Source organism: Zalophus californianus, chromosome 10 (genome assembly GCF_009762305.2).
Source record: "Zalophus californianus isolate mZalCal1 chromosome 10, mZalCal1.pri.v2, whole genome shotgun sequence".
NCBI classification, from domain to species: domain Eukaryota; kingdom Metazoa; phylum Chordata; class Mammalia; order Carnivora; family Otariidae; genus Zalophus; species Zalophus californianus.
Genome location: NC_045604.1, coordinates 87909431 through 87929728, shown reverse-complemented (window position 1 = coordinate 87929728; position 20298 = coordinate 87909431). Strand labels below are relative to the sequence as shown.

Below are 20298 nucleotides of genomic sequence, written 5' to 3'. Positions count from 1 at the left end.
GAAAGACCAAAATTGATACAGATTTGTCTTTATTGGTGATGCTCATCCTCTTTGGAGGTCAGAAGGAATGATATAATAAGGTACATGTGACTTACCATGGGACTCCACACATGCAGGGGTATAAATCCTTTGTATTTTGATTTCTCTTTGTGCCATTTGTTTAGACATAATTTGAAAGCCACCTTGGCCCTTGTACCTTCTAATTATGTTAAGATAAAATACTTATAATGAATGCAGAATGGTTTTAAGTGAGCCTTTCAGATCCTAAGTGCATCGTAAGTGATCAGAGGCTATAAGGTAACTATAGCCTAACTATATAACTATCTAACACAAATACTTTTGTGTATGTGTATGTTGGGGGCAGGAATGGGTCTCATGTAAAATTTCCATGAAAAAACATAATCAATCCAATGATTCACCTTTTTTAAAAAAGATTTATTTATTTTAGAGAGAGAAAGCACAAGCAGGGGGAGGGGGAGAGGGAGAGAGAGAGACTCCTCAAGCAGATTCCCTGCTGAGTGTGGAGCCCAATGCAGGGCTCAATCCTAAGAATTTGGGATCAGGACCTGAGCTGAAATCAAGAGTCGGATGCTTAACCGAAGCCACCCAGGCACCCCCAATGATGCACTTTTTAAGGGGAATGTATCTGGAAATTGGGAAGATCAAAAGATAAAACATACACAAAGAAACACCACTTTCAAGCAAGCCTTTGTTTTTTAAGCAAAAACTCTGGGGGAAAAAGCCTAAAAATATTCTGAAGGTGGTGTATAGTTTTATAGTAGCTATGAGAACTTCCAGCAATTGGCTAATTTCTTCCTATCAGCCGGCATGTCTGGCGAATGGCATTTCCATGAAAAAGCTTTGTCAGCCTTGTCTTCCTTCTACAGGCCTTAGTCTTGTTTCCAAATGATGCTTCAGTGGGGGTGTAACCTCTAGGGTTAGTGTCATCCATGTAGGCAACAAGACCCTGATGAACTGTAAGGATGTGTGAGTACAGGTCATGGGGTGATTACCAATATTTTGGAGGTTTTTAAGATACTTTAATTTTTGCCCCTAATCAAACAGAAGGGATTTGTCATCTGGTTTACATTCAAGACCTAGTTGGCTCATCATTCTGAGAAATTTTCTTCTGGATTAAGAAATCTCATCATGAGACTTGAGATATACTGGTTTGGAAAGTTTCCTCAGTTTTTCCTGGCTTCGAAGTCCCCGGCCTTGTAGTGGGGTAAGGCCCATTGGAGGCAGATGAATCTGAATAATGAGAATAAGAATCATGATAGTATTAAGAATTATAATCATTACAGCAGCTTATATCCACTGAAGATTTACTAGGTACTATACTCTCTGCTAAGCACTAAATCTACACTGATTCATTAATCCTTAAAATCCTTATATACATTAATCCTTGCAATAATCTCATAAGGAATTAGATAATATCTATAGATTAGAAATGGAGGCTCAGAAGTTAAAAACTTGTTCAAGCTTATATATACATTAAGTGGTAGAATCAGGATTTGAACCCAGGTCTGATTCCAGAGCTGATGTTGTTCTTTGTCATATTGCCTGCACGGAGGGGAAAATGACCACAGATCACATGGTGAGATAAGAATCCAAAGGCGGCGAGAAAAAAAATTTGTGTATACAAAGCTACTCTGTGCATAGTGGGAAACTGGGACCAGTCTAAATGCCTACTAAATGGCTGCTGGGTAAATTATGGCACGTTCTTGTCAAGAGGATACAGCAACAACCATTTAAAAAGATGGGAGGCAGAGACTACCAGAACAGATGAAGTAAAATAAGCAAGCAGCAAAGAGTATGCCCAGGATTCCATGTACATTAAGAAAATGTATGTATGGGGGCACCTGGTCGGCTCAGTCATTAAGCATCTGCCTTCGGCTCAGGTCATGGTCCCAGGGTCCTGGAATCAAGCCTCGCATCGGGCTCCCTGCTCTGTGGGAAGCCTGCTTCTCCCTCTCCCACTCCCCCCGCTTGTGTTCCTTCTCTCGCTGTGTCTCTCTCTGTCAAATAAATAAAATCTTAGGAAAAAAAAAAAGAAAATGTATGTATGTACACGAATATAGAAAAAAGACAAAGGATATACTGCCCAACTATTAGGTTGAGCCAGTACAGTATAAAATTATTGTTTCTGTAGGTCAAGAGTAGAACACTGGCAATTTCATATGGCCCAACCTAACAGTTACAGTGGTAACTTCCACAGGGTGAGAATTTTGGACCATTTTCACTTCCCACCTTTAATGCTATTAACAACAAACCTGTCTTTCATTAAAAGAAAAGAAAAATATTTCCATAAAAAAGATGAAAGTCAAGAGCGCCTGGGTGGCTCAGTTGGTTAAGTGACTGCCTTCGGCTCAGGTCATGATCCTGGAGTCCTGGGATCGAGTCCCGCATCGGGCTCCCTGCTTGGCAGGGAGTCTGCTTCTCCCTCTGACCCTCCCCCCCTCATGTGCTTTCTCTCTCTCTCAAATAAATAAATAAAATCTTTAAAAAAAAAAGATGAAAGTCAAAAGAGAAAGCTATATAAATATAATCTGGCTTTCCCTTCTATATGTGGGAAAGTTGTACGAGTAGGAGAAATCAGGCATTCACTGACATTTTAGTTTGTTGTGATGGGTTGGCGGCATGCAAGGATAGCTTACTTCCAACATGCCTCCCACAGAAGCTCTAGACTTCTGGGCAAACACTAGCCCTCTTGGTACACATTCTTGGAAATAACTGGGTTGATGAGGATAAGTACCCACCACAAGTTAGCTGGAGTCACACTTACTGGCCTTGGATAAGGAATCTGGTAATGCAGTCCAATTTCAATCCTGGCTGTGCATTCATCTATACACTGTTTAATCAGGTCTGCGTCTGTGAGCTATTAAAAGAGGAAAATGGGTGAGGCTCTTAGTATCTTTCTAATGCTCCTTATGTAGAGGTATACATCTTCAACTTTCTCAGTTCACCAGCCAGTAAATGAAATGTTGAGAATGTGAAAAATCAAAAGCAATTTAATATAAAATTACTGTGGATTAAACATTTAAAAAGTTATGCAATAGGTAATACCAGCACATAGTAAAACATTATTCAACTAATACAAAAGGATATAATATAAAAACAAAGTCTCCCTTTTACCCCTGTCATAGTTCCCCTACTCAAGGGCAACATTTATTGGCAGTTTCTTTATTTGTCCTTCCAGGGATATTCTATGTAGATAAAAGCATACCTGTATATATTTAGTTCTTTCTTCCTTACACAAATGATAGCTCACTCTGTTTTGAACCTTTCTTTTCCCATAACAACTTGAAGCTCCTTCTAGATGTACACAGCTGCCCATTCTTTTTAATAGCTGCACAAAATTCCAACATAAGGCTGTGTTATAATTTAATCAATTTTTTCCTGATGGACATTTAGGTTATTTCCAGTCTTTTGCCATTATAAACAATTCTGTTATGGATCCCTCTAAAATTGTTTTTGGCTTACATGCAAATATATCTAAAAGATAAATTCCTAGAGAATGCTGGGTCAAAGGGTATTTGTTCATGCATTTTTAATTCTTACAGATATTCCCTCTAGAGTCAAAGTACCCTCTAAGAGGTTATACCAATTTATAGTCCCACCAACACTGAACTGAGGATTCTTCACATCCTCCCCATGTTGATCAAACTTTAACCCAATTATTGCAGCAAGTGCTGTCTAGAACCAACCCGCCCCCCCACCAAGTAAGATATCAGAGAATGATCCACCTCTTCTTTTGAACTGTAAACTGCCTTGCTCGTTGGTAAGGGGAAGAAATGGCTTTTTAAATTCCCAAATAGTCAAATCGTGGTAGTCCAGTTTGAAGTAAAGGAATCACAAGGTCATTCCGAAAAACAGAATGCCAAGTAGAAGGGCAGAAACCCTTTCATTCCAAAGATGGAAAAGGAGTTGACACGTGGCTCTGCCAAGAGTTTGCAAGTGAGCCTCAAAGCAAAGCTTGGGACTGCACAGTCCCAAATGACACCCACAGTGACATCTGGGCCAGTGAGGCTTGGAAATTCCAAGGGCGTGCCTATCCTATGGTACCTTTTACAGCAGAGAAGAGTTCTAGGAACTGCAATGCACAGAACTACAGCTGGGTCCCTTGGGGCAGAGGCTCAGCTTTCTGACCTCTGTGCTTCTCAGAATCTGCTGCTCTGATGTCCACATTGGGAACAGATTTCCATGTTCCCATTTGCCCATTAGAATTCAGAGCAATTCAGGAGATACCTCTGGATTATTATTAAACTCTTACAGCAAGTGAAGTTCTAAGAAACTACTTATATCTGCATAAGGGACTGGGGAGAAAGAAGCCCCTGATAAAGTATGTATGGTTAAGGGGGATGAGGGCTCCTCGGACTCCAGCTGTCCTTCTGAACAAGTCTGGGTTAGAGTTCTCCAAATTCAGTCGTTCAGAGGCTGCCTTCATGATTCTGCTATATCCACACACCATTTATATTAATATTAAACTTTCTCTTTAAGTGTACTGTATCCTAAGCATAGTATTTGTAAAATTATCTGATATCATATTTTCTTTCTAATACATGGCAAAACAAGTACATATCTTAAAATTAAAAAACCATATATCTCCTCCCCAGGCACAAAAAAATCATCTCACTCACGTAGCATCCTGGCACATACACTTCCCTCTGGCTCACACCACACTGGGCTAGTTCAAGCAGAGGCAAAGGAAGGATTGGTTACTGCCATAACTGAAAACTCAAAGGGTCTTGAGTAGTCCTCACATTAGTGAGCTTAAAAAGGATTACTGGGCACATCCTACTATGGTATCTCCAGCACCTGGCTAGACACTGTGAGGCCATGGTCCCCGCCTTCAACTATCAAGTTTATTACCTGGGCAGAACAACTATGATGCATAAAGTTCCAGCAAAGGCATGGAGGCATATAACCAACAGGGCAATGACTGCTGCAGATGGCTACACAGGAATTCAGAATAGGTTTCTGCCGTGGGATTGAATGAAGGCAAAGAAGTGGAGGAAGACTTCCTGGAGAAGGTAAGTCAAGCCAAAGTATTTGTAAATGCTCATGAATTTAGTGACAACCACAAGGCAGGGCCCGTGGGATATACAAAAAAGTATAAGACATTGTGTGCTCAAGGAACTGACAACCTGGTTGCGGAGACCACACCAACAAATGAAACAAACAAGAAAGAGTATGACCAACTACTCAGGGGTAGGCATAGGCTAGTGGTCTTCCAACGTTTTGATTACTACTTTCAATAAAAAGTTTCTGAGCCCACAGATCCATTTATGTACTCATATTGATTTATAAATACATTAATAAATTCATTAAATGTACCAATAAGCTAATAAAAATATACAAAATAGACATTTTTTTAAATGAAAGAAGGGGTTAATGGGAACAAATCCGTTGACTTTTTTTTTTTAAGATTTATTTATTTATTTGAGAGAGAGAGAGAGAGAGCGAGAGAGGGAATACAAGCAGGGGGAGTGGGAGAGGGAGAAGTAGGCTTCCGGCCGAGCAGGGAGCCCGATGTGGAGCTCGATCTCAGGACCCTGGGATCATGACCTGAGCTGAAGGCAGCACCTTAACCGACTGAGCCACCCAGGCGCCCCAAAATAGACATTTTTAATACACTCTGGTGTGTGGCACAAAAAGTTTGGAGAAGCTGGTGGAGGGTCAGAAAGGCAGAGATAAGCTTCATAAGCAGGTTGGTTTTATGAAGCGGGGAGACCTCAGGGCTTCTGAGAAGGGGAACGTAGGTTGGGAGGGTTTCTTTTGTAGTGCTTACCCTAATTGCCATTTTACACTTCTTGCCATCTAACTCTGAAACATCTGTGAGGGATCCTGTCTTGGTTTTGCTCATTTATATCCCCTGTGTCTAGTCCAGTGTTTGGCACATGATGGGCACTCAAATACTTGCTTACCGAAAGAATGAGAGCAAACAGCTTGCAGAGTGGTAACAGGAGCTAGAGCAGAAATAGGCAAACTGGAAAGGGGAGGTGTCCTTGTGGAAGGAGGAGTTCTGCTTTGGATCATCATGCCTGTCATGAGCTCCTTCAGGTGGCTGGTGAGAGGCTGAGGCTGGGTATTCAGATATAGGAGCTGGAACCAGAAAGTGACTGCATGGTCCCTGGGCCTCAGCACAGAGGCCTGACCTGCAGAGGATCCTTACAGTTGGCCGGAGGGTGTGTGGAGAAGACAGGGCCAAAAAGGACACAGAAACAGGGGTCAGAGCGGGAAAAGAGAGTAGACTGTCAGAAGGTTTCATGAGGGAACAGTGACGGCATTGACTCTGTGAGATCAATGAGAAGGAGGCAAGAAAAGTCAGAAGCTGAAAGTCTCTTTCCATGCTTAGTGCCAGGCAGTCTTCGTAAGGAGCTAACAGCTAATGCTTTATAGTCTGTTGGGATGGGTCAAATCAAGCCTCTTACAGATGGTCTTTGGCTCCCTGGTGTCTGGGTGGGCAGTCCATTAAACTAGCTAACGGAGGCACTATCTTACCCAATTCTGTGGTCCCAAAGGGCAAACTCACTCTGCTAGCCAAAGAGGCTCGAGTTCAAAGTGAAGTTATGAAGGGAACCCTGTGTCTTAATCCTATTCTCCTCCCTCTGAATGGCTTTATACTTGGAGGTCTTGAATAGGTTATGAATTGAAAACAAAAGTTTAACTGCACACCTCCTGTGGGAGGGACTGGTAACAGGCCCAGTGTGTGAGGAACAGCTCCTCCCCTGAAAACCCTCACTGGCCTGACTTGTGTCACCTGGCTCATGGGGTCTTCTGAGGACGCTGAGCCGCTTATGGGTTGGATTGAGACCTGAACCAAATGAAGAGAGAAACCCAGGCTGGGCTCTGCTTCCCAGTGGTTAAGCAAGCGAGCTCAGCTATGCCTCTGGGCCCTTCCAGCCCCACACTTGGCCACTGTGACCCGTGATGCTCAGTCCTCTCAATTTTCGGATGAAAAAGAACAAACATCACAAGAAACTGCCCTCCTCCTTACAATCTCCAGTTGGGGCCTACTTACATTTTTGTTTTTCTGGAACAGTGTTCTGGCTTCATTTAATATGTACTGTTTTTCTTTAATGGTGTCTTCCATCTGCCCTGATGCCGCCTGCCATTTCCTCGCAAGCCTGAAAATTCTGCGGTACAGGCCAAGAACTTCTTGTCGTGTTGCTGTTGTCATCCTCAGACCCACCAAAATAGAAGAGGGAAAATTTGCATGAAAATTCAGTTTGACAGTAGGTAGCTAGGCAGATTTACATTTTTTTAATCAAGCTCTTTAATTAGTCTAGAAATAATTGCTCTTTCTCAACAGATCTGTTTGGTAGCATTGCCAGAATGGTGCTCTAGGAATACCAGCGATCTCTCAGCTGTCCTTGTATATCATCCCATGGTTGAGAGTTAATGTTTGCCATGACGGCCATTTTTACAAACCTGGTAAACCAAAATTCAAATGTGCTACACTCTAAAGCAGTAAATTCTTTACCAGACTATCTTAGGAACGATGCTTTTAGTGTGTATTTTTGTAAAACTACAACCCTCACCAGAGTGCCTGGAAAAGGCATATTTTGAATAAATTTTCTAGTTAAGTAACTTGAGTTTCATGCAGGGGTTATAAACTCAAGCACCTCTAGGGCCTGGCAGATAAAATGAGGAAACCTGGTTGGGTGGGGACAGTGGCAAAATGGAGAGGATGTACCGCACCCCCCCCCAAAAGGAACTGTTGCTACTCAGCTCCAGGCAGTTGCTGCCTTGTAGAAATGAGGGCCTAGCACGGTGCCTGGGTGGCTCAGTTAGCTGGGCGTCGGACTCTTGATTCCGGCTTGGGTCACGATCTCAGGGTCGTGGGATCGAGCCCTGTGTCGGGCTCCGCGCTTGTGCGGAGTCCGCGTGGGATTTTCTCTCTCCCTCTCCCCCCATTTTCTTTCTAAAATAATAAATAAAATCTTAAAAAAAAAAAAAGAAATGAGGGCCTAGGAATGCCAAATTTCCTGATACTTTAACAATAGGTAGCAATCCAGATTTTTTAAAATGTGAAATCTCAAAAAAAACATTAATTCATTCTTTTTGAAAGTCTGAGTACCATGAAGGTCAAAAAAAATTGGTCTGCAGCTTCGATTCTACCCAGAGGCTGCCGGGTTGTAACCTCTCTTTTAGTTCATCATAACCTTCTTGAAAATCTCTCTCAAACTGTTGGTCTGCTTCCTTGTTCACGTAAGAACCATACAGTAAGTACAACTGAAAATCTTTCTGATGACTGAAGAGCTTATAGCCTCTTTGGGTTTTTACTCTGAAACATTAGTTTTAATTTCAGAGAACTTGGCTAAGTGAGTCCTGACCTAAGTAGATTCCCCAAAGCTAACTGCGTTTTTAAAGATTAAATTTATGAAAAAAAATTAAGTTTTTCAGATTTTTATTATGAAATATTTCAGATATGGAGAACAATATAATTAACAGCCATATATTCACAATGGATCTTAAGGAATACATTACATATATATTTGTATATACCTTCTAGTCAAATTTCCCTTCCTCTCTCCTAGAATGAACACTATCCTGAATTTGTTATTTGTCTTCTCACATAGAGCTTTACACTTAACATTATATAGTATTGCTTAGCAAGTTTACAAATCTTATACAGTTGACCCTTGAACACGGGGCTTAGGAGCACTGACCTCCACGCAGGCAAAAATCTGTGATTAACTTTTGAGTCCCCAAAAGCTTTACTAATAGCCTACTGTTGACATGAAGCCTCACTGATAACATAAGCAGTCAAGGAACACATATATATGTATATGTATATGTATTATATGCTTTATTCTTAACGATGAAGTAAGCTAAAGAAAGGAAAATGTTATTAAGAAAATCACGAGGAAGAGAAAATACATTTACAGTGTTGTTCTGTACTTAAAAAGAAATCTGTTTACAGGTAGACCTGCATAGTTCAAACCCATGTGGTTCAAGGGTCAACTCTCTATATAAAAGTTATTATGTCCTTCTGCAACTTGTTTTTTTTGCCGATGTTCATCTACATTGTTACATGTAGCTCTAGCTCATATGTTCTCAATACTGCAATTCAGTCCACTGTATGAAGACATCCCAATATACTTGTCTCTTCTCCTGCTAATGTCCTAATGTTGGACATTATGTATTTCTTTTTTTTTTCTCCCCCCCTTTTTTAACTTATGCAAAAACTTCAGCCTGTGTCTTTACTATTTACTTCAACATCTAAAAGAAGACAGAAAAACAAATTCCCACTACTAGAAGATTCTGATAAGTCAAATTTTAGAGAATGAATACTGTACTGCCTTTAACAAATGGGTAGGCTGGGAAGACAAGGACAGATTTAGTAACTGAGTAGCAGGGTCAGGCACTGGGACACCTCACTATGAGTACTGGGCTTTCCTCAAACAGGCTCATCAGGAATGGGAAGTAGGCTGCTCACTGCCCTTTAGGACAGGATCCATTACCAACCCAAGGGGGAGGGGATACCATGTGGAGACTGTATACTTTAGGATGGTCCTGAGCTTATGAGAACTTGGGCAGCTAAATAATGCAAATGGGAGCTGGAAAGAGGTATATTTATCTAGACATTCTAAGTACCTACAAGGAATTTACCTTACAGAGAATTTCTTTTTAATGATTGCCCTTCCTAACCCTGGTGACCTTACTTGCAATGAGAATGAACCAAGGCTTAACCATTTGCTAAAAAGCCTGAAAGCACTACTTCACCCAATTCAAAAGTTAAAAACGAAAATTATAATCAACACCAATTCTGACGTCCATGATGCCTCACAAAGAAAAAAATGTTTAGAAGAAATGTGTAAAAACCGAGAGGAAACATCATGCTTTGTGGCTAAGAGTAATAAAAACCCATGAGATGATGAGACGATGACTTTTCCTGGTAAGGAAACAGGTTTCTGAGTGTCTAGTTCTCCCTAAAACTCCATGGTTTCAAATGAAAATACGTGAGTCAGTTCCTGTGAGGGGCAGGGAGTCTGTAACTTCGAATAATGTTTGCTTCACTTCCCTGTCATCAACAGATGAAACTTCCCTGACTGCATGACACTTGAGGAAAGTGAAGGAGGTCTGGCAAATTAAAACAGCAGCAAGCGTCTCCAAAGTCTGACTTTCATTGGTTTCCTTGTACTACTCGAAAAAGCCACAGCTTCAAACTGTAACTGATCATATACCATAATCAGATACACAAGCCCTGCAATTAGAGTACTCAAGGTAATGAGTAGTACTAACAATTGGTACTTAATAGGACTATTTTCAAAACACTTTAATTAATGTTTTAAGTGTTTTGAAAACTAATCCTGAAAGGGAGATAAGTGAAGTCTCCCTCTCCAACATCAGGTGACCCAAAAAACCCAAGTCCCAAAGACTTCCAGAGAGAAGGGTCTAAAGCTGTATTCCCCATTGTGTATTATTAGCAAGTCTAGATTAATAACACTTCCTTCCAAGTCTTCAGAGAAAAGACAAGAAAAATGCCTCTTTTGCTTTCTTACTGGATTTCTTTCAGTTCGAGGGAATCATGTTTTTCTTACTTTAGAGGTATATACCCATGCTGTTCTCCCTTTCTAGAAGGCTCTCTCCTGACCACCTCCCTTTTTACCTGACCAACCCCTACTCATCCTTCAGTCCCGCAAACATGGGTATCTCAGAAAATCCTCCCCCCTCCCCTCACCACATGCATTGAATCAGGTCTCTGTTGAAACTTCCTGTGGATCCTTGAATTTCTTCTTTGTAGCTCTAATTACTCAAGTCATAATGGTTTGTTAGTGTCTGTCTTGCCCCAATTGATCCTCATGTTTATGGGGATAGTAACCATGTCCATCCTATATACTGCTCAATTCTCAGGACCTAGCCAGGTGTGTAAATGGTATTCAACAAACGTTTGCTGAATAAATGAAAACATCTCAAGATACAGAAAGCTTGGGATTCTAGGAACAAAACTGACCATATAAAAAGTTTTTCTTCATGCTCTTTTCCCTTTGGTTTCTATTTTTGTCTTTGTTCCTAGGAAGCAACCTGTTTGGAGAAAGTGCCTTTTCCCTAAGAGTTTTCCTTCCAAAAGATATAATAGCTTGAAACCAACATTTATTCTTTTGAAACTATGATGTCTCACTACTGGTGCTAAGGCTGAGGCAGCCCCTTTTCTTCACTAGTCTCAAGGGTTGATCTGATGCAATGAGGTCTGCTGAGATTTTCCCACAGGCAACACGAGAAATATCAAACTGTCTAGAGGACCACAATTTTTTTTTAAGATCTTATTTTTAAGTAATCTCTACACCCAACAGGGGGCTCGAATTCACAACACCTACATCAAGAGTCACATGCTCCACTGAGCCACTCAGGCACCCAAAGAGGACCATAACTGACCCACAGTCTCAACTGGCCACAAGGTCGATTCCTTTTTTTTTTTTTTTAAGATTTCATTTATTTATTTGAGAAAGAGAGCGAGAACAAGCAGGAAGAGGGACAGGGGGAGAGAGACAAGCAGAATCTCTGCTGAATGAGGAGCCTGATGCTGGGCTCAATCCCAGGACCCTGAGATCATGACCTGTGCCCAAGTCAGACACTTAACCAACTGAGTCACCCAAGCACCCCACGAAGTTAAGTCTTAAAGAATTCTTAAAGTTTTGTAACTTATTCTGAGATTGACATTTCGTCAAACTGTTTCATTTTACTTCCTTAACCGCAAAACCCCAGAATGAGGAAAAATAAGAGATATGAAGTGTCCCTGGGAGGAAATGTGATTGGAAACTGGTCTTTTTCTTAAAATCGCACCCCATATAAACACAGTACGAAGATAAAATTCACTACCAAGCATCTACCAACTGCAGCCTGTGCCACTAAGCAAAGGCTGACAAATGTTGCTGGCTGGCGTGTTTTGGCCTCTGGTCACAGTTGCAAGATGTTTGCCCTACAGCAGGTGTCCCAAAGATTGGCTGGGAAGGCGATTTTTTTCGATGTACAAATATTTTCCTATTGTGACTCTTTTAATGTATTTTAATAGTCCATCAAACCCATAATCTAAAGTGATTTTGATATAGCAATATAGAGCTTCCTTTAAATAAATGTATTACAAAAGTTTCTAAAGCTGGTTTAAAATATGGGTAAATAATACTATAATTTGAGATACAGAGTCTGAAAAACAGAAGTTTCAAAGCCACTGCTCTAAGGCACCCTGCTGTTCTGCCTTGGTGTTTATTCTGGCTGAGCCATCCACGTAAATGCCTGATTTCTGCTAGCCACCCCACTGCACTTAGTAGATACCTATTTGCTCTCAAGCTTTTCTAGGGGCACCTTTTTCTCTGCAACTATCACAGCCAGTCATTGCTATTTTGCAATTTCATTGTGTCTTTTTCTTCACAGTCTCTGAATTCCTGGAGGGCTTGGACTATTTTGCTCATTAGAATAATGATAATAATACTACATTTTGCTTTGTACTTACTCTGTGCCAGAGGCTTTGCTAGGTGTTTTACATATGTTAACTCCCCAAATCATGACAATTCTTTAAGATAGATAACTACCATTATCCCCTTTATAAAGGAAGAACCTGATGCAGAGAGGTAAGTAACTTGTCCAGGGGTCACATCAGCTATTAAGAGGTGGGGCTAGGGGGCGCCTGGCTGGCTTAGTCAGCAGAGACTCTTGATCTCAGGGTTGTGAGTTGAAGCCTTACATTGGGTGTAGGTAGGTGGGTAGGTAGGTAGGAAGGATGGATGGATGGAAAGTAAAGAAAGAAAAGAAAGGAAGAAAAAGGAAAGAAAGGAAAGGGAAAGGAAAGGAAAGGAAAGGAAGGGAAGGAAGAAAAGAAAGAAAAAAGGAAAAGAAGGCAAAGAAAAGAAAGAAAGAAACAGGTGAGGCCAGGATTCAAACCCAGAACATCTGGAATCCAGCCGAAACTTTTAATCACTAAATAGGATGCTCAGGGCACCTGGGTGGCTCAGTTGGTTAAGCCACTGCCTTCGGCTCAGGTCATGATCCTGGAGTTCCGGGATTGAGTCCAGCATCGGGCTCCCCGCTGAGCGGGGAGTCTGCTTCTCCCTCTGACCCTCTTCCCTCTCGTGCTCTCTGTCTCTCATTCTCTCGTTCTCAAATAAATCTTTAAAAAATAAATAAAAAATAAATAAATAGGATGCTCAATCTCAGTGAATTTGATTGAATGTTAATTGCTTTAAAGAGCTTAGCCAGTTGTGACAATAGGAGCTGAACAATTCTGTTCCCTTCCCACAAAAAGCGAAAGACCTTTTGCACCTTGATATGAATAACCTTTTAAGATTTTCTGTATACCATCTGCCCTTCTTCCTCCCCTGCAACTGCACTTCCTTAATTATGTTGCACCTCAGCACCTTTTAAAGAAGGCTGTGCACTTGGTGGGACTGTGCTGCTCTTCGGTTCCCTATGGCAGCTCTCTTCTGCCACTCCACAGGGAGCTGACACCATAGAAGAGGCACCAGGGCTCATTACAGTGCTACCACTCCACAGGCCTTACTGGTCCCACCCAAGCATCCATCCATCAGTACCCACTGGGACCAGGCACAGGAGATTCTAGGGATACACAATCTTGATAATCAAGCAGCTATGGTTCCTGCCCTTCTGAGCTTCCATTTTAGTGGCAGAGCAGACGAGATACAAGACAAAAACAATTTCTGGTGGTGGTATGTGCTCCTTAGGAATGAAACAGTAATATGAAAAAATGAACAGGGGCAGGGCTATTTTATTTTGGGTGGTGACATTTGAGTTCTGAATGACATGAAGGGGCCTGTTAAAGGGAAGAGTTAAGGGAAAGGTGCTTCAGGAAGAGGGTGGGAACCAACAAAGGCTATGAGTTGGTAAATATTGTCAATGCAGCCAGAACCTGTCGGGGAGGTGAGGCCGCAGGTGAGAATCCAGCACAGGTTGGGAGGGTAGGTCCTGGAAAGGAGTTTGGTTTGTAGTGTAAAAACAAAAGGAAGACATTGGCAGATTTTAAGCAAGTTGGAGTATCACGGTCTAATTTACATCGTTTAAAAATGTGCTGGGTTTCAAATTGTATCTTGCAGATGGTGAAAAAAAGTCTTGCCTAATGCCATCTAATTGACAGGAGAGTTGGGATTAAGAACCAATAAAGTTGGATGATTATTTCCCTGACCAAGAGCTTTCCCATTTTTATTTTGGAGTAATGGGGAAGTAATCAATCTAAAACAAAATAAAACAAAACACACCACCCACTCACCCTTCTACTCTACGGTGAGTGGAAATAGTGAAAGGTCTGGGTAGCCTCCAAGAACCCACTCTACACAGCTCATGTAGGCACGTGGCATGTCTAGATTTAATTTTACAGGAGGCCTGTGGGAAGATATGCTAGTATTAGGGGATTTATCCACTTCACCCTTTTCCCCACCTTTGGAAAGACCATCACAGCATGAACACTGAGGAGTTTAAGAGCAGAGATGAAAATTCCTTCTCCAGATGAAATTTATAGAAGTATGACTCTGGTCTCAGGAATGTCAAAATTCCCAGTGTTGGACTCTCATGAGGCTTTGCCTTCTACTTAAGAAAAAGTGTTGCAGTATAAACAAGGGACAGAAAAGGCAATGGGAATTAACCGACTTTCAAGCCCCAGGTTGAAGGAAAGACTCTTTCCATTCTTTCAATATCTGCCCCTGGGTGGAATTTTTTTTATCTCATAATGATGTAATAGAGTCAAATTTCTCCCCCAACTACTTTATGATTGGGTGGGTGGGTTAGGGTAGTGGAGACTGTGAAACGCACCCAAATGAAATCACTGTCTTACGTGTTCACTGGGCACCCATGCTGGCCTTGTCCCTCCTGCTCACCCATCTCCTTACATCTGACACCCCTTCTTTTTGTCAAATGAAGGTCCAAATTCACAGAACTGAAATATTTTTCCTTTGCCTAACTGCTGATTCTCATCCTTGAACTTCCTGTACTTTTTGCAGGGTGCCTTCTTCATGCTGAAATGGGTTCATTTATACCCCTGCGATGTGTACCCCAGGCACCTCCAGCACACTTGTGTCATACTGTTCATCCTAGTCTATTCTAAGTTTCTGTTTGGCTTACCTTTCTTCCTCCACTGTGTGTGTTTTGGGGAGCGATAAATTAGAAGGTTAGGACTATGCCTCATTCATCACACCCTTAGGCCTGGTACAAAGTTGGAGCCTAAACTTGTAAGAAGAAGAAATTTACACACACAGAATAGTCACCAGTAATGCCCATTCTCATACATGGTAGTATTTGGACCAGTATTTAAAAATACTAAGTAACCCTCACAAAGATGTTTTCAAGAGTGGTGCTGTGGGTGTGAGGATAAGGAACTTAAGACTCCGTTATTTGGGGAGGAGGCCTTATCAGTTCCATCTAAGGCAGTATAAGACACACAGTTAAAATGTAACCCTTACTCACAAGTTCTTTAAAAGCCAGTAATGGTTGATGCACTGGACTGAAATGATTTACTTTTTCCACGAAGCTTAGAACCAAATATATAGAAAAATGTGGTTCTGATACATTTTTTTCTTGGAAAAAAAATCCTTCTGGGGAATAGATCCATTGCACCCAAATGATCAGGGGTCAAACCTACAAAATTGTAATTTAAAGCTTCTGTCATTTGGAAAACCTCTAGGGAACTGAAATGCTCTCATAATGCCAAAGCAAACAGTTTTTCTTGCCCCGGGAAGCAGAGAATGACTGTCTTGGTTTTAGGCATTCAAAGTTTTTCCACATATGTAAGGAACAGAAGATACAGTGCAACTAATGAGCAAATGGGTTCTGGAATGGTCAAACCTGGGTTTGAATTCTGACTACACTGGTCGTCTTCCTGAGCCTCAGTTTCTTAAAAAGTGAAATGGGGTAACAATAGAACCCTCTTCAAAGAGTGGTGGTAAGGATTATTCATGAGATAACCCATGTAAATCACTTAGCATTGGGAGCTAACGAAGGCAAATGTTACCTGAATAGGAGGAAATAAAGAAGAAACGATGAGGCCTCTTTTATCTATGCTAAGCTTTGTCTGCAGAGGGAAAAGAAGCGTGCGGCCTGTTGGCCAATTTATTGCTTTGTGATAGTAATGGATTTTCCTAAAGCTGTTTCCCTCTGATCATTAATAATCCCTGTACAGTAAAGGGCTATTGTTCTTCAGTATGAGTAAATAACCCTGTCAGAGGCACTGCTTATCTTCAGACCACAGCACATACTTCTTACTGGAAATATAATGCAGGTGCCAACATCGAAAGCATGCCCAGACTTCCCTTCCTATTTTTCTTCCTTTATCTCTTACTCCTTGCTTATCCTTTGGCGTGTTTTTCTCCTACATCTGTTATATTTCCTACTTTCTGGTGTACACCCAGATCCTATACAGTATCATCCTTACCCAAATCGAATAACCTTCAAGATAAGCTGTGCTCCACACATCTCTGCCCTCTCTCCTCTCTCTTCAATAATAGACAGACGGTCACAGACAGACACACACACACACACCCAATGGACCTGTTTCCTGTCCTGGACTCAGTTTTTGGTTACTAGAATCCAAAAAGGGAAGTGTAAAGCCACACATTGTTTTGCAAATCTCAGGATATGCTTGTGTGGTGTACTTAATCATACCACAGCTATTCTCTGAAACAGCATCTTTTTACACAGAAAGAGACAATATGGTGTGTCAGAGATAGGAGGCAGGGAGAAGGTAGATTGTATTTTCATTTTACTTAAAGGAATGGAAATTAGGTTAGGTCCTGTAATATGGGAAATCTCCAGAACACAGGGAAAAACCAAAAATACTGATGTCTGAAAGACTTCGAAATTATCCCAAACAAGATCATAGGAGGCAAGTATGCTCATTCTAAATATACCAGCACAGAAGCACATGCAAGATTATACTTGTAAGGGGAACTCCAATCAGGCTTTTGTAACCAAGAGAGATACAGCTCTTTTTCCTCTCAGAGACAGAAATTCTAAATGGAAACCAAGTTTTGGCCCCTCAATTCAAAAGAAATGGAAGTATCTGTTTCCTTACCAGCATATTTTAAGAGACAAAGTAAGGGTCAGTCAGAGGTGGTGAGAACCAGTTACCAGAAGTAGGAGGAGGTGTTAGACATGTGGGGTGTTATGTGAGCTGGAAATAGATGAAAACTAGGTCAATGCTAAAAATCAACCCCAGTCATTCATTCATAACTATCCAGGATTTCAACCCTTCATAGGAACTGGGGAAGTCCGAGAACAAGAAACACTTAGGTTTAAATTAACATTTAAATCCCTCCTTTGTGATAATTTCCTAGGGAAATGGATTAGGGAACTGACAAAAGAGCTTTGGTTAGAGCATTAGATACAGCTGGAGCTTCCTAGTATCTGACCCTTGATCCAACCATCTGATGAATAACCTCACCTTGCTTGAGTAGGGGTCCCTGCCCTCAAGACAGTTTCTAAATACCCTCCAACTATCAAGTAACTACCAAATGAGCAACTCTTCTCATCTGCAGAGGCAAAAGAGCTCCTTATTAGACAAAATTCCTTGAGAGTAGGAGCATTGACTGCCCCTCTTTACATGGGTGGAACGACTAGCACCCAGAGTACCTTCAAGCTCCTCCAGTCCAGTGCTGACCAACATAATGTATTTCAATGACAGAAATATTTTATAACTGTGCTGTCCAACAGGGTGGCTAGCCACTGGCCACATGTGGCTACTGCGCACTTGAAATATGGTTACTGCAGCTGAGGAACTGGCACTTAAATTTTTATTTAAATAGCTACAAGTAAAAAACCCAAATAAATAGCTACATGTAGCTAATGGCTCCTCAGGAACAGCACAGTGCTACAGCTACACCAAGTACTGCAAATCAAATGCCCACAGGTCAGGCAGATAGTTGAAGAGGAGGGGGGTGGGTGGCGAGAAGCTTATTGGCTCTGACTGTTGTAGTATAGGAACCTCAGGCTAGTGTTGCCAGATTGTCTCATTTTTCAAACGAAGCTGAAAATCTGGATTTTGATGTCCAATTTTTATATGTCGGTAAGTAAATTTTAAAAAGAATTTAAACTTAAATCACTTTGTGGGATGAACGGGATGTTTGCATGCAATATCCGTCTTGCCAGTTTGTAGTCTCTAATTTAGGCCAGCCCCTCCAGCTCAAAGAAAAAGACTTTATCCAATGCCCCTGCTCGTCAGTAGCAGATCCAAGACTGGAACCCAGGCCTTCTGAAACTTCTGATATCCTTTCTAGATTTTATGAGATTAACCATATCTAGTTTGTGATTGGCAGTGGCGGCAGCAGCGGCAGCAGCGGGACAAAAGCCCCTTTGTCAGAATTGTTGAAATCCATGACTGATATCTTATGAACAGTGTTCCTACCTAGCTATAACCATATAGTGGACCCTACAGGCAAAGCTCTGTACTAGGAGCCAGCAGGACACAAAGAAGAAATAGCCCGTGGAGAGCCAGACATACAAACAATTAACAAGCAAAGTCAGGCTTGCTGTAATGGACACAAATCACCTGCGCACAAGTCCAAAAGCACCCACAGCTGTGGGAGGAAGGGAAGGAAGAGATTTGAGCCAGGGCTTAGACGATGAACAGAAGCTGGCTAGTGGGTTTGGATAAATCTCACTGATTATGAGTGAGTCTCATTATTATGGGATATTAAGGAAGCCTTCTTTTATCTCTGAGACCTTATCTGTGTCAAGGGTCTCCTCTGCTGGCTTCTCTTCTTCTTTGTGTAGTCTCTAAAAACCCCTCTACTTATTTTCCCTAGGACTTTTCCCCTGACTTGTATATCTAACTTCTCAACATCCTCACCTGGATGATTAATAGACCTAGCAAATCTAGTATGTTTAAAAGAGAATTTAGGATATTTCCTCCCAAGTTGTTTTCCCTTAGGAGTCATCCTTGGTTCCTCCTTTTCCCATACACATCACATCCAATCCGGCAGCAAGTCTTGCAAGCTCTACTTCCAAAATGCATTATGAATTTAATTATCTGCATTTCCACGGCCACTACCCATCTCTCCCCTGGCCTACTGCAGCAGGCTCCTAACAGGTCTGACAACTTCTACCCTTCTCTATCTAGCAGCCAAGGGATTTTTAAAAAATGTAAATCAGGTCACTCTCCTTCTCAAAATCCTCAGGTAACGTAACAGCCAAACCCTTACCTTGGGCTAAAACGCTGTGCTTGACCAGGCCCTGCCATTTCTTCATCACAGACCACTCTGGCCCTTCTTTCAGTTCCAGCCACCTGGCTTTCTCGCCGTTTCCTTCCTCAGAACCCTTCCCGTTGGCTCTTTTCTCCATCTAGAATGTCCATTCCCTAGCTTCTCTCTTTTCTCGCATCTCTATGAAACCTGGTCTTGTCTGAAAAGCCTTACCCGAATTAGACTGACCCTCCCCCAATCTTCTACCACTTCACCCGGTATTATTGTCTTAGGGGGCATGTGGCACTTGCTGATATCCTCCTTACTGATTTACATTTTAACTTTCTTCTGCACTCGAATAAAAAGTCATGGAGCAAGGCCTCCGTCTTGTTCTCGTTTGTGGACCGAGGCAGTAAGAAGGAGGTTTGCGCTATCCTAGAAAGTCTCCGTAGCCTCTACGGGGCCTCGTTTGGGTCAACCTTCCCCAGCCTGACGCCTCTCGCTCCCGGAATTGCCCCTACTAATCTCCCATTTATATTCAGGGATCTAAAGGACTCAGAAAAGTCTCAGATGGGCCCAACCGGCATCTCAGCGTCCCCACAAGAGGCCTCCGCTTCCTGGCCCTCGGTCCGCTTCCCTTGGCAGGTTCCTGAGGCCAGTGGCGATGACACCGAGCCGCCCTCGCGAGGCTGGGGTCACACAAGCACGTCTCCTAGCAACGTCGCACCCCCGCCCCCACCCCATCCCTGCCCCTGGGGAGCCAACCCCTTCCCCCAGTCTCCCGCGCCAGAAGTCAGCGTCTCCATCCCCTACACTCACTCTGCGTCAGTCCTGCCTTCCCCCACCCACAGAAGCGCCGCAGCCTACCTCGGGCTAGGAGGAGGCGGTGCCGGGAGCTTAGCTGAGCCGCGGCTGACGCTGGTCGGGCAAGTCTGGTAGGCCAGGCCGGACTAAACCACCGGGAGGACCTCTGTGGAAGCATTAGTTCCAGGTCAGGGGCAGTCTCGAGTCTCCCTTAAACTTTATACTCTAGCCCACCTTCCGCCGTATACGCAACAATATAGCCCACTTTATCCTTTCCCTAGTTTCCCTTATACCCCTTTCGCTATCCTTTCCCCCCCGAGCCAAAAAAATGGTCCAGTCCAGCTCCTCCTAGCCCTCCCTCCGCGTCGCT

General features: G+C 42.3%; 2 protein-coding genes across 14 annotated transcripts in view; one reads left to right on the top strand and one right to left on the bottom strand.

Annotated features, from left to right (window-relative positions):
• Window positions 1-496: 496 nt before the first annotated feature.
• On the bottom strand, window positions 497-20113 carry LYRM1 (LYR motif containing 1). Of its 13 annotated transcripts, none has more exons than XM_027612183.2 (4): window positions 19992-20113; window positions 7025-7173; window positions 2786-2878; window positions 497-1251 (listed from the first exon to the last, which is right to left on the bottom strand). In XM_027612183.2, exons 1-4 carry the CDS (start codon window positions 20104-20106, stop codon window positions 1135-1137), a joined length of 474 nt encoding a protein of 157 aa, XP_027467984.1. In that variant the 5' UTR covers window positions 20107-20113; the 3' UTR covers window positions 497-1134. The 13 variants fall into 13 exon arrangements, with proteins under 13 accessions (XP_027467984.1, XP_027467981.1, XP_027467982.1 ...); XM_027612180.2 differs by having other exon boundaries at window positions 7025-7194; window positions 19992-20106; XM_027612181.2 differs by having other exon boundaries at window positions 7025-7191; window positions 19992-20106.
• Window positions 20000-20298, top strand: part of DCUN1D3 (defective in cullin neddylation 1 domain containing 3) — a 35264-nt gene continuing 34965 nt past the window's right edge. The window contains exon 1 of the mRNA XM_027612167.1: window positions 20000-20115. The gene's annotated coding sequence lies outside the window, so the exon portion shown is untranslated. The remainder of the gene's footprint in view (window positions 20116-20298) is intronic.

What these genes read in the sequence shown, in the direction of transcription:
- LYRM1 (XM_027612175.2), bottom strand. Translation starts at nt 19,284, where the DNA reads ATGGAGAAAAGAGCCAACGGGAAGGGTTCTGAGGAAGGAAACGGCGAG. An exon ending in TGTTCCAGAAAAACAAAAAT is followed by an intron (nt 2,879 to 7,024) that starts GTAAGTAGGCCC and finishes CTCTTTTAATAG; the next exon opens with CTCACAGACGCAGACCTGAT. An exon ending in AGATTCCTTATCCAAGGCCA is followed by an intron (nt 1,252 to 2,785) that starts GTAAGTGTGACT and finishes CTCATTATTCAG; the next exon opens with ATTCATCTGCCTCCAATGGG.